At 39.4% G+C, this 14128-nt stretch overlaps 1 protein-coding gene across 1 annotated transcript; it reads right to left on the bottom strand.

The window, feature by feature from the left end:
- Window positions 1–9369: 9369 nt before the first annotated feature.
- LOC127634270 (G2/mitotic-specific cyclin-B1-like) lies at window positions 9370–13334 on the bottom strand. Its single transcript, XM_052113746.1, has 9 exons — window positions 13251–13334; window positions 12740–12880; window positions 12554–12652; window positions 10725–10907; window positions 10486–10644; window positions 10162–10398; window positions 9934–10074; window positions 9747–9857; window positions 9370–9647 (listed from the first exon to the last, which is right to left on the bottom strand). Exons 1-9 carry the CDS (start codon window positions 13269–13271, stop codon window positions 9546–9548), a joined length of 1194 nt encoding a protein of 397 aa, XP_051969706.1. The 5' UTR covers window positions 13272–13334; the 3' UTR covers window positions 9370–9545.
- Between the last annotated feature and the right edge of the window lie 794 nt (window positions 13335–14128).

The raw sequence follows: 14128 nt of genomic DNA, 5'->3' as shown, positions 1-14128 counted from the left end.
AGAAAAAAGCAGAGGACCCAACATAGAGCCTTGTGGAATGCCACATGTGAGCAGTGTTGGGGAAGAGATGACCGATAGAAAACGTTATTTCCTTAAGATATGAGGAAAACCAGTTTAATGCAACTCCCTGGATGCCAACCACCTTTTCAAGGTGATTTAAAGTGATCAATAGTGTCAAATGCTGCACTGAGGTCTAGAAGGATTAAAATGGCCCCGTTGCCAGAATACAGGGTGACTAAAATGTAATTGGTCACTTTTAATAGTGCAGTCTCAGTACTATGCAGTGACCTAAAGCCTGATTGAAATTTGTCAAATATGTTGAAGGTGGTTAGATAAGAATTGAGCTGTGAATAAACCACCTTTTCCAAGATTTTGGACAGAAAAGGCATTTTTGAAATAGGCCTATAATTCTTTAAAACTGCAGGGTCAAGGTTAGGTTTTTTCAGCAGAGTCTGAACCACAGCATGTTTAAAGCTGGCAGGGACTACTCCATTTCTCAAAGAACTGTTGATTATGGCCAGCATAATGGGGGCAACAGAAATAAAAACATCTTTGAGAAGCCGACATCAATGGGAGAATTAGTAGGTTTCATTAACGAAATTATATCCGACAGTTGGGCAGATAAAACAGGGTCAAAGTGATCAAAAGAAGTGGAAGGCAGCGTGGGTTCATAGTGTATCACAACTAGGCCCATGACATGTTTTCTAATGTCTTGAATTTTGTCAATAAAAAATTCAAGAAACTTTTCACATGTCTCAGGGGTTGCATCTGGATAGCCCACAGGGGCAGGTTTCAAAACGGAATCAATTGTATTAAAAATTATCTTAGGCCTATAGGCATTTTTAGCAATTAATTCAGAGAAATAGTTCAACTTTGCAGTCTTGACAGAGACTTGATACTGCTTTAAGGAATCACGAAACATTTCAAATGAAAACTTCTTCCACTTACGCTCTGCCTTCCTACATTCCTGCCTAACAGAGCGAGTATGCTCATTAAGCCAAGGCTGGATGCCTGACTTATTTTTACATCTTTGTGACTTTAAAGGAGCAACCTGATCTAAAATGGCAGTGCAAGTTGTGTTAAAGACTTCAACCAACTGTGAGGTGTCTGAAGTACAAGTAATGACATCAGTGATATGAGACAGATAAGCAGAAGCATACACCTCTGAAAACTGCATAATTGTGGAAGAATGAATAGCACGAGTGAGGTGCCAGCGCACAGGGGTTAGAGGTACAGAATGTGGCTGCACAGACTCAAATAAAACAAAACTATGGTCAGAGATTCCAGAATCTACTACTTCAAGATTGTTCACATGAAGACCTGATGTTAATACCAAATCAAGAGTATGACCCTTTACATGAGTAGTTCCTGAAACTAACTGTGTGAGATTAAAATAATTCACCATACATAAAAAATCCCAAAGGGATGACATGGCCAATGTTAAGCCATGTCTCTGTCAAGAATAAAAAGTCAAAATCCTTAGAACTAAAAAAGTCATTCAAAACAAAGGATTTGTTAGATAAAGACCTGGCATTAATTAATGCCACTTTAACATGAGAGGAGGCTGTAGTTGAAGGTTCTATTGTGGTTGACACAGTTTTCACAGGAGAGTATTCCAATACGTGAATATGATCAAAGTTAATACCATCACTCGCAGCAACTGGTCTATTGGCATGATGGCGGGTAGTTGACCATAATGAAGGAATACAGCTGTTAGAGGCGAGGCAGGTATAAGATTTCTCATAAGTACGACGAGACCCCCAATGAATATAACGATGGCGATGTACAATCCCCAGATAAGCGCAGACTTTGTAGGTTTCCGCTGGCAGACGAGAAAACGAGTTTAGACGCAGCAGATCGGAAGTAGTGTAGAAATACATCCCGTTTGTGCCGATGCACAACAGAGCAGACGGGTAGTATGAGTTTTGCCCTATGAAATGCCAGTCCACTTTACAGTTACTTTTACAATCAGGTTTCACTCAGCTTTTCATCAATAGTGTAAGGGCCAGCAATTTATCTTGTAAGGCTGAACCAGGAATGGGGAGCAAAACAAGCACAGAATCACCAGGCTGAAAACTGCGTTTAACACTCGCCTTAGGGTCCAAATTAACAGCAGCATCAACACAAGATGCTAAGGATGGATCAGAATTCTGAGCAGCAGCTAAATGTTCTTTGCCAATTTTCAAAGACATTTCCTTTACTCTTTGCAACTCAACAGGTTCGGGAGTGACTACTTCAGGTTCAACGGGCAGTTTACTTTTGAGCGACTTTGACAAAGAATTCAAGAATGTCTCAAAGTTTAACATTATTTTCGAATTTCCGAGTCTGTTCATGTGTCACTGCACAAGCAGGAAATGCGAAAGGAAAACAGGTAGTGACATTCGAGTGGTCAGAGTTGACAAGCTTATATACACAATTGGATGTGGAAAGACTTCCACCTGCAGAGTCATTTCCCAATATAAGAAAGCTTACACCTTCTACAGGCAACCTGTATCTAGTTCGATACCATGGATCAACATGTCAGTACCCAAGTGGGTTTCAGGAGAAAACAGTAACACACTCTCAAGGATAAGGACTGTGCCGCTCCAGTATCTCTTAATATCAATATTTTTCCACAAATTCGGTAGAGAGAGACACAGAACCAGTCAGAAGAAACGGTTCACACACAAATACCTCAGACTGCAGACATGGATGATCAGGAACAAACGGAGCAAAAGCCACACTTTTGGATTTTTCCAAAGCCATTTTCTGCTTTCATGCTTTAACACATTCTTTAACACATCTGTCTTTTTGAGACAGACTTACGACCCTTTTCTGGTTTGGCAGAAAGAAAAATGGAGGGCATCTCTATCTGTCTGCTCAACAACTGGAACTGGTGACATGCAAAAGGAACATGCTTCGGTGGGTAAGCAAAAATGAGTCAGCTACAACTGCAGCTTCAGAGAGAGTGGTTACTTATTGTTCACAACGTTTTAAATGACATTTTTGGGGACAACATTTTAAAGTCTTCCAGAAATACTAGCTCTTGAAGACTTCAATCAATCAAATCACTTTATTGTCACACGACCAAATACACAAGTGCAACAGTGGCTGAAAGTCTTTTGTGCAGTTCCAAGCAACATAGCAGTCAATTACAATAAACAACATATTTACACAACACAATTTACATATCAAATGTACACATAATTACACAACACAATAATAATATGTAATGTACAGTAAACAATACACACAATTTAGAATACATATACAATAAAAAAATAAACTTATACAGTATTGTGAAGAGAATATAATTATGACAGTCCAGTGTGAGATAATAGATTAATAAAGTGCAGTGCTGATATATGTTGATCGTGAGAGATCAAGTGTTCAAAAGTCTGATTGCTTGGGGGGAAAAGCTGTCATGAAGTCGGCTGGTGTGGGTCCTGATGCTGCGATACCGCCTGCCTGATGGTAGCAGTGAGAGCAGCCCATGGCTTGGGTGGCTGGTGTCTCTGATGATCCTCCGAGATTTTTTCACACACCGCCTGGTGTAGCTGTCCTGGAGGGAGGGAGGCTCACCTCCAATGAGGTGTCTGGCAGTTCGCACAACCCTTTTCAGGGCTTTGCGGTTGTGGGCGGTGCTATTGCCATACCAGGCGGTGATGCAGCCAATCAGATTGCTCTCTTTAGTGCTGGTGAAGAACCGTATGAGGATGCAGTGGTTCATTCCAAACTTCCTCAGCCGTCTGAGAAATGTAGAAGAGGCACTGGTGAGCCTTCTTCACAACGGCCTCAGTGTGGACAGACCATGAGAGTTCCTCAGTGATGTGGACACAGAGGAACTTGAAGCTGCTGACTCTCTCAACCGGTGCTCAATTGATGGTGATGGGGCTGTGTTCTCTGTCTTTCCTCCTGAAGTCCACTACAAGCTCCTTGGTCTTACTGAAGTTGAGGGAGAGGTTTGCTCCTGACACCAGCGTGTCAGAGTTTCATCATTGTTAGTGATCAGACATACCACTGTCGTATTGTCAGCAAACTTAATGATGGCATTGGAGTTATGTGTTGCCACACAGTCATGTGTGTACAGGGAATACAGGAGTGGGCTGAGAACACAGCCCTGCACGGCTCAAGTGATGAGGAGATTACTTTCAAAGCTTGTTGTTCTACGGTCCACAAAACATGTCTCAAAGATAAAAAAAATTTCCTTTTGCAAATTTGACGAAATCGTGTTTGACTGTTTTCATTGAACTTCTGAACTTTTGCTGGTAATCCTCGTATGCCTGAAGAACAGCAGCTTTAACGATGTCACAGAATTTGTTCAGATGGCAATGTGGAACACTTCTTGTGCTTTACCAATGCAATTGCACTGAAGAAGACCAGTGTATCTTTCAGCCACCCTGTTTGAACACACACATTCAGCAATGGGTTCACACACACAATATAGAAGTAATCTACCTCAGCTTCTCTAAATTGTGGTATGAGTTTTATGTACTTTGCAACATCAAAGTTTCTGTGCCTAAGCCACATAATCAGAATTAGCTACTTGAATTTGAGATGGAACAGCAGCATACATATGTGAAGGAGCTGTGCAGAATCATGACAGGTCTTTTGCACAAAGACTCTTGTAGCTTGACATCTTTCTCAGTCTAAATTTAGACTGTGAATATGGACTCATTGATTATCATGCTCTGGTCTATTTAATGCCAGATATGGCTCTTTTAGCTTTACTGCTAACACCGGGTCAATATGAGGTTCGATACGGGTAGGCATAACTTCAACTTTGGTTACATTTTCCACCACAACAACACCCTGCAAATCAGCAGGCAGAAAACCTGCCTTCACCAATTTGGCATACAACTCTTCTTAATGACTTGTTTTGTGGCGTCTCTAGAAATGTTAATATTGAATAAGTCAGCCATCAACAACAAATCCTTTTTCCTACAATTTTTAAATGCTTCATTGGTTGGAGCAATAGCAAAACAAACTCCATTTTACCCATTGTACAAGAAAACTAAAATAAATTAAGCCTCACGGCTAGCTTAATTTTTAGAGCAACAAGAAAAGTTATCAACACTAGCTCTAAGAAAGCACACTTAAACACAACCGTCAACAATGTCTGTAAAAGGTGGAAAACTCCCTCTCTGGAGAAAAGGGCTTTCTCTTATAGTGGTGTTTGCACTGCTTTTATGATGGCTCTTTTCCTCCCATGAACCAATCACATCAGGGTAGCCCTCTCGATTGTAATTGGGGCCAGCTGGTGTTAATAAGGTACCTGAGGAACCACAAAGAGAAGGAGAAGAGAGAGAAAGAGCACAACAACAATCAGAAAGCACAGATTGTTAAACATGTTAAACATGCAACAATTATGTACAACAAATACATCTGTGGACGTAACAATTTGCAATACACACACAGTTATGGTTAATATATTTGAGCATATACTGTAGGTGCATTTTACATTAATATATATTACCTAAATACAAAATGGCAATTTTTGTTGAATTTTGAAATCTACATTTCATAAATGTACAAGTATGTGATGCTTTTAAATCTGGGCAGACTGTCACTTGCTTTAATGTATTTTACATTTTGAACAATTGTTTAATTACATTTGCTGTTTGATATTTTTGTATGCTACCTTTTACATTTCTACTATTTCATCTACAGTCCTCAGATAACTGTTTTACTGTTTAAATTTTGATGAAAAGCCAACAAATACCCTATAATAGGCTATTTAATGACAGGTTCCCATTGTGACAACTTGATCTCATCACATGGTCTTAAACTTTCTGTGATGTCTCCAGATTTATTAAGTGCACTTCACATAATGGATCTTTAAATAAAACATAATTTTATGGTTTGGCTATTGTAAATGCTATCATCAAGATAAAAGCAGTCATAAATTAACATCTATCTGTAATGTTCTTTGAAGGTGACCACATTGTAAAAACCTGAATAAATGGAAATAGCTCCATAGCATTTAAAGCTCTCTGATCCTCTCTGTGGTTTCAATGAATGATGTAAAGAAATGTGTCCTTGGGGACTGTCCATTCAAGCTGATGCATCAGATAATATAGGTACAGAGCAGAATGAATCTTAAAACCCATTCACAAAACACTCTTAACCAATGGGACAAATTAAAGACACTGTCAAAATGTCAGGTTACATTCAGTTATCAAACAATAGGAATCCGAATAAACATTAAGAAGACTGGATCCTAACCAGAAAAAACTCCCCTAGACTTAACTAAAAATATACATTAAAAAGCAAGAATATAAAGTAAACACATGAAAACGAAGTCAAATACACTTTAGTAAGGCTCTGCCTCACACATTATGAAGAGTGAAAGGGCGCCACCTGCAGGCCATAAGACCTCATTATTCTCAGAGGATTCTAACATTTATTTACACTGAGAAAACGTTAACAGAAGAGCTTATTAGAAGACTTCAGCTTTAATCCAGTTTAGCTTTAAATATTTTATGAGATAAATGAATTTTCATGTAGTACATAAATATGCCATACTGCAAAACTTTGCGTTCAGATGTGTACGGAGTAATCTTCGTGTTTAGTTGCGAGACGATGGGACCTAGCGGCGTAGATGCATCATCACGCAAAAACAGTTCTCGATGTCAGTGTACAAATGCACTACTCATAGTTAACATCGATGGTCCAATTATATTGTGATAAAGCGAGTTATATTCGGCTGGTCAAATGACCGTAATATAGAGCACCATGGGAAATACAGCTTCTCTAAGCGTGATGATAATTTTAGTTTTTGTCTTATGGTGTTAAAGTGGTAGGCTTTAACAAATATACAGTTGAAGTCAGAAATGTATATACATATTAACCAAATACATTTAAACTCAGTTTTTCACAATTCCTGACATTTAATTGTAGAAAACATTCCCTTTCTTAGGTCAGTTAAGGTCACTACTTTAAGAATGTGAAATTAGAGAGAATAATTTATTTCAGCTTTTATTCTTTCATCACATTCCCATTGGGTCAGACATTTACATACACTTTGTTAGTATTTGGTAGCATTGCCTTTATACTGTTTAACTTGGGTAAAACGTTTTGGGTAGTCTTCCACAAACTTCTCACAATAAGTTGCTGGAATTTTGGCCCATTCCTCCAGACAGAACTGGTGTAACTGAGTCAGGTTTGTAGGCCTCCTTGCTCACACATGCTTTTCCAGCTCTTCCCACAAATGTTATATTGGATTGAGGTCAGGGCTTTGTGATGCCACTGAAATACCTTGACTTTGTTGTCCTTAAGCCATTTTGCCACAACTTTGGAGGTTTGCTTGGGGGTCATTGTCCATTTGGAAGACCTATTTGCGACCGAGCTCTTCATGGCTGTTGTGTTGAGATGTTGCTTCAATATATCCACATAATTTTCCTTCCTCATGATACAATCTATTTTGTAAAGTGCACCAGTCCCTCCTGCTTCACGGTTGGGATGGTGTTCTTCAGCTTGCAAGCCTCACCTTTTTTCCTCCAAACATAACGATGGTCATTATGGCCAAACAGTTACATTTTGTTTCATCAGACCAGGGGACATTTCTCCAAAAATTAAGATCTTTGTCCCCATGTGCACCAAACTGTTGTCTGGCTTTTTGTGACTTCTTCCTTGCTGAAGAGCCTTTCAGGCTATGTTGATATAGGAATTTATTTACTGTGGATATAGATATTTGTATACCTGTTTCCTCCAGCATCTTCACAATGTCCTTTGCTGTTGTTCTGGGATTGATTTGCACTTTTCGCACCAAATTATGTTAATCTCCAGAAGACAATGTGTCTCCTTCCTGAGCAGTATGATGGCTGTGTGGTCCCATGGTGTTCATACTTGCATACTATTGTTTGTACAGATGTGCATGGTACCTTCAGGCATTTGGAAATTACTCCCAAGGATGAACCCAACTTGTGGAGGGCCACAAATTTGTGTTTTCTGAGGTCTTGACAGATTTTTTTCTCATGTCAAGCAGAGGCACTGAGTTTGAAGGTAGGCCTTCATCCACTGGTTAACTTACAACATCAGAAGCTAATTGCCTAAATGTATGAACATTCTGGAATTTTCCAAGCTGCTTAAAAGGCACAGTTAACTTAGTGTATGTAAACTTCTGACCCACTGAAATTATGATTTAAATTTAAAGTCAATTAAAAGTTAAACAATCTGTATGGAAACAATTGTTGGAAAAATGACTTGTCAAAACTATAGTTTGAAATCTGTGGAATGGTTAAATTAATGACTTCAACAGTGTATTTGTATATATAAATATGGTCTTTAAAAATAATGTAATTAATAGTTTATATTTATCATACAAAGTCCTGTAAACAAAGATAAATCAACATTGGTGTGATAACCTTTGCCTTCAAAACAGCACCAATGTTCCTAGGAACACCTGGATGCCATTTTTCTTGGCAGATACTGGAAGTTCCAAGCTTCTTGACACAGAACCTGGCAGTTATTTTATGCATTTCAGCTGTCGCGATTACTTCAGTCTCTTCATGTATTCCCAGACAGTCTCAACGTTGAGATCAGGCTCTGTGGAGGCCAAAACATCTGTTGCAGAGGTTAGTGTTCTTCAAGTCCCAAAGGGAATGCTGAAATCATTTATATTTCCCTCCGATACATTTATGCATTTGGCAGATGTGTTTATCCAAAGCGACTTTGAGCACTTATTACAGGCACAATCCCCAGAGCAACCTGGAGTTAAGTGCCTTACAAAAGGACACAATGGTGGTGGCTGTGGGGAATCAAACCAGCATCCTTCTGATTAACAGCTATGTGCATTATACATTTTGTGAAGAATGTAATGTTCACCCTGACGACGTAATCCTTAAAAACAATTTAAACTTTAGATAAAATGAGTTAATGTGCTTTTGTAAAATAAGCTTCAGAGTTCTGCCTTTAAACCTTGCCACATTCAAAGTGCCTTGAAACATCAGTCTTTCATTTACTTCTCCAAAGTAGAGGTCACCCAAAAAGCCTAGTCTCATGAAATGTACGTGGTTGTTGCTAAATGTAACTCACAGTATGTGGAGCATTACACCTTTGGCTGCAGTTTGAAAGTGAAATATCCAGCTGAGGGCGCCAAAACCCAGTTAGCTTTTGAAGGGCGATTAAGGTTTAGTTAAACATCCCTTAAAACTGCACCCTAAAGCTTCCCAGCTTGCATTCTTGAGCCCCGGTCAACTGTGCAAGCTAGTTACATACAAGTACAAGGGTCAATAATAAAAAAATAAGGGGGATGAACAGCCAAAATGAAAATATTTAACATAATTATGCAACTCAATACCATACAACTGTTGCCAATTATAGGGATGGAGACAATATTTAAAAAAAAAAAAAAAAATTAAGTTTATTCAAACTCAATGCACATGGTTGTATAAACTTTGAAAAAAATATATAACTATTCCATCTTTGCTAATAGAATGGCAGTGCAAAAAAAGAGAATGTAAAAACATTCCACAAAAGATTAAAAGTTTAACAGTAAAAGCATGCATAATTTACAATTTTTACAAGGCAGCACACAGTGCTCAAGTCTATTCAAAACAACCTCACTAGGAGATTTGCTTGGCCAGATCCTTGATCAAGGATGATCTCAGCTGAGAAATGGAGGCAATTTTCATCTGCTTCTGACTAGAGTACTTGTTCTTCACGGTCTACAAAAGAGAATCTTATTGAGCCACAATGCAAAAACATCCACATTTAGGAAAACTCTGGCTACTCGAACAGTCAAGTATCAGGCCTAAGCCACTCACCAGGTGCTTTGAAAGCCCCTCGTTGACACTCACAACATTCTTGGCAATATGCTGCATTACAGGAACCAGCTCATCTTCGGTGTATCCCATATAATGCTGGAGAGTAGGGGTCTGCAATGTGCCACAGGCAATACGGTTAAACCACAAACTATAAAGCTAATTATTGACAACTAACCCAAACACTCACCCAGTCTCCACAATTGAAGACCTTCAGAGTGAGGGCGTAAGCTGCACTAGCCACTTGAGAGGGAGGAAAGTGGACCATGTCATAATCAACCATGGTGAGCTCAAGGAAGTACTTGGCCAATGTGTGATGCTCTGCAGTAACCTGCAAAACAGGGTTTTTAGTATCAACACAAAGAGCCCAATTCTGCAAACAAAGACTTGTGGAACGAGATGTTTAAGCAATTTTTACGTCGCCGATCTTTGAAGCCCTCCTTAGGAACTGCAGAGGCATAGGTCTTCCAAAGCTGAAGTCGAGGACCCTCAAGACTCTCATCTCCATCTCTCGGATCTGAGCAGTGCTGTAGGCTTGGTCGGTCACAAAGGAAAAGTCTGCAATCTCAGGTGGGTACATTTCTTCGTACTTTGAGGCAATGAACATGGCTGTTACACCAACCAGCTGGAGCTGCTTCTTGGGAACTGGATTATCCTGGTTGGAGAAAGTGGTTGCCCATTTAAGTAAACTCCAAGTGACAAATCCATACTGGTCAAGACAAGAAAACTGCAAGGAACTCACCTGAAGGAAGCGATCAATGATGGCAACAGTAATGTACATAGTTTCCTGCAGCAGCCTAAACTTAATTTGAACCTGGACGAGCCAGTCAATAAGAATGGCACGCATATTTCCCGTGACCTCTCTTTCTTTCAGGTATTTTGGCCTTACAGCTTGCTCAATCTATAGGAAGAGAAATTTACATGAACAAAAAGATCTGAAACATGTGTAATGATATAAGAAAAAACAAAAACCATACCAACCTCAAGCTGACAGAGATACAGATAAATGTCCTTGACATATTCACTGCAAAGCATGGGATTATCATAGTCATCTGCATCCACATCCTTGATATTGAGCAGAACATCAGAGAAAGCCTGACACAGATCATCTGAAACGCAGCCGGAGGTCTCCATGGGAACAGGAGAGGAAGGTTCTGACACGATCTGCCGACACAGTAGATAAAACTTATTCCCACGCATGCATAAGAACAGCAGTTAAAAGACACTGAAATGCAAAAGACTAAAAACAATATTGCATAGACAAGGATAAGCCTGCATTCAAATGGAAACCCCATTTAGCGTGTGGTAAACTAATGTTTTGCTACTGGAAAAATAAAGTGGTCTTAAAACATTATATGAAAATGCCACATTTTGGGCTCATAACTCAAACACCCAAGTTCCTTGAACGCATTAATCTTGATCTATAGATTTAAGGTTGTCTCAACTCAAATGAGTAACGCGGAGGATGTGGAATACCAATGAACCCTTCCACTTGAATTTAAATTAAGTTATCTTGGTCAAAGTATTCAAATGGTTATAGTGTCAGAGGTTCTAGCTCTTTTGAAGCATGGTTGTTTTGTTGCAAATGGTTTTGTGATGACACCATTAGTGCGATCTGCAATTATTTTGGTCAAGTTGGACCCAGTTAACCAATTAAGTTCATCTTGTGCCCAGAATAATTTTAATGATTGACCTAGAATCAGTTGTAGAAACAATTTTAACTGCAAAAATCTGAGCTTAGTCTACTTGCATCCAGATACCTTAAATAGTTCGGTTCATTCTATATGAATTTGGGATGGGTGATACCACAATATATACACATATTCAAGTTTAGCAGGGAAATAAAGATGCAGTGCAAATGACAGTTTCTCCAGGAATGCTTGTCAGATGCTGGAAATGTCCCACCCCTTGACAGTGCTCCCCTGCGCATCTCGGAGCGTGTTTAGAGAGAATCTCTAAATTTTTTATAAATAAAACAATTTCACTCAACGGTGCATTGAGTTATTAGATTGAAAAAGTTCCGGGTCAAATGCTCAGTGTTTTGGCAGCCACACACACCTGGCCTAGACTACACACCAGAAGCCATTTCTCTGATTTTCTCTCATTACCGCTACAAGCCGCTGACCCCTCTTGTTTGAATGAGTCTTGTTAAGGCGCTTGTCTGCTTGTGTCTTTCAGCATTTATGAAAGACAAGATGAGTGGAAGAAACAATTTCCATCCTGCACAAGTATTTACTAATACAGTCTAATCCATTTTATTTGAGTTTGAAGCTTATGATTGTTCATTAGGAATCAAATAATTCCCCTCGTTAAAATATTTAGAGTCAATATTTTCAATACAACAGCAGTATCAATACTCTTAGGATCGATCTACGCATCCCTAATATGAATGCCAAGTTAAGTGAACTTACAGTTTGACACGGCATCATGCAATTCAATTAGAAGAATGGGTTTACTACATTTGTCAAGTTATATTTTTTTTCAGTGCACCATTAAGCAAGACCTCCCCAGAATCTATGACCATGTAATTATAGAAATTGACTATTCAAAAATCAACAATGCACAATTTCCTCAATGAAATAAAGTATCAAATCAACACGTGGTTACTTTAAGCTGATGTCATTAAGCAGGTTGTGTGACCCTAACATGGTTGCCCCCATGGAGGACCTGCTCCATGTAGATATAAACAGCTTTTATAAGCTTACAGATATGAGCTAGTCTTAAATTTCAAAATTAGAATTAATTTCTTAGGACAAAAACTAAAAATGAGAAAAGATACGGTGTACCTTTAACAATTCTCTGAAGCTCACCTGCACTTCATTCTGGACTTTAGTCGTCTCCTTTTTGGGCTGCTGAACTGCAGGTGCATTCGCAACCACGACCTCTGCGTTGTGTGCAGCCTTCACATCCTGTTGTACGGGAAACATTATTCAAGTATAAAAATGAGTAAAGAAAGAACTGAAAAGCGCAATGCCTGATGAGAACGGACGAATTACCTTCTTCCTTAAAGCCTGTCGCGTCAGAGGATTGTTGCCGATCTCACCCAGCGCGGCCCGCGGCCTCAGAGCGGGCTTGTTCGGTACTACTGCCTTCCCGGGCAGAGCGGTCTGATTCTCGCTGCTGGCCAGACGCGTAGTCTGAACAAACACAAAGCAATCAAGTTAAAATTAAACTCGCGTGACTTAGTGTATAAACACTGGTGATATGCACAACGACGCCCTTTGTACAAGTGCCAGCTCGGGTATGAAAATCCGCGTTTGAGAAGAATGAAACGGGGTGCGATTTTTAAATATTACACAAATGGAAGACATGAGCTAAACCTTAAAACAAGAACTAAGCGCAAATTAATTCCGCGCTAGTGAACGAATGCAGCCTATTGAGTAAAGTGCGAGATGAGGGAATTCATCTATACATTCTAAAACGATACAGCAATAAATGCAGATGAAATGTATCATGTTTTCGGCTATGTTCTATCAGTAAGTAAACGTGAAATGCATTAAAATTCACCCTTGTAACACGGAGAGCCATTATTTTGGAAGCTTGTTGCTGTGAATCGATGAACAAACTAGTTGATTGTATTCAAGCGAGCACGATGTAACGTGACTTCTGCTCTTGGGTTTAAATTGTCGCTCTTTCGAACGCGATTCGCTGTGGTTCGAGAAACTGAGATCTGATTGGCCCAGCCGCACCTGATTTCAATGCGTTCCCAGGACAACTGATGAGCACGTGACACCAGGGGGCAAGGGTAATGGTTGAACGTGTTCTTCTCTTGTCTGAGATGGACGGGATGCGTTCATTCACTGCCCTCTTTCGCAGTGGAGTGCGTGGAAGTACATAAACTAAATGCCCAATACATTTTCTGTTAAGAAATAGTTCACCCAAAAAATATAAATTCTCTCATCATTTACTCACCCTCTTGCCAACACAGATGTGTATGACTTTCTTTCTTCTGCTGAACACAAATTAAGATTTTTTTAGAAGAATATCTCAGCTCTAGGTTCATACAATGCAAGTGAATGGTCGCCAGAACTTTGAAGCTCCGTAAAGCACATAAGGGCAGCATAAAAGTAATCCATATGACTCCAGTGGTTTAATCAATGTCTTCAGAAGAGATAGGATAGGTGTGGGTGAGAAACAAATAAATATTTAAGTCCTTTTTTTACTAGAAATCTACACTTTCACTTTCTTTTTTGGCAATTCGCATTCTTTCTGCATATATCCACGGACTGTCTGAGAGGAGAATTTATAGCAACAAAAAAAGACAAATACTGATCTGTTTCTCACCCACACCTACCATATTGCTTCTGAAGACCCTGGAGCTGTATGGATTATTTGTATGCTGCCTTTATGTCCATTTTGGACCTTCAAAGTTTTGGTCACCATTC

The sequence above is a fragment of the Xyrauchen texanus genome, chromosome 4 (genome assembly GCF_025860055.1).
Source record: "Xyrauchen texanus isolate HMW12.3.18 chromosome 4, RBS_HiC_50CHRs, whole genome shotgun sequence".
NCBI classification, from domain to species: Eukaryota; Metazoa; Chordata; class Actinopteri; order Cypriniformes; family Catostomidae; genus Xyrauchen; species Xyrauchen texanus.
This window is presented reverse-complemented; position numbering and strand designations above follow the sequence as displayed.

Excerpts from the sequence above, each read along its gene's own strand:
- LOC127634270 (XM_052113746.1), bottom strand. The coding sequence starts at position 13,271 with ATGGCTCTCCGTGTTACAAGG. Across the intron at positions 10,645-10,724 it reads TGTATCTCTGTCAGCTTGAG|ATTGAGCAAGCTGTAAGGCC; the intron begins GTTGGTATGGTT and ends CTCTTCCTATAG. Across the intron at positions 9,858-9,933 it reads TCTTCAATTGTGGAGACTGG|ACCCCTACTCTCCAGCATTA; the intron begins GTGAGTGTTTGG and ends GGCACATTGCAG.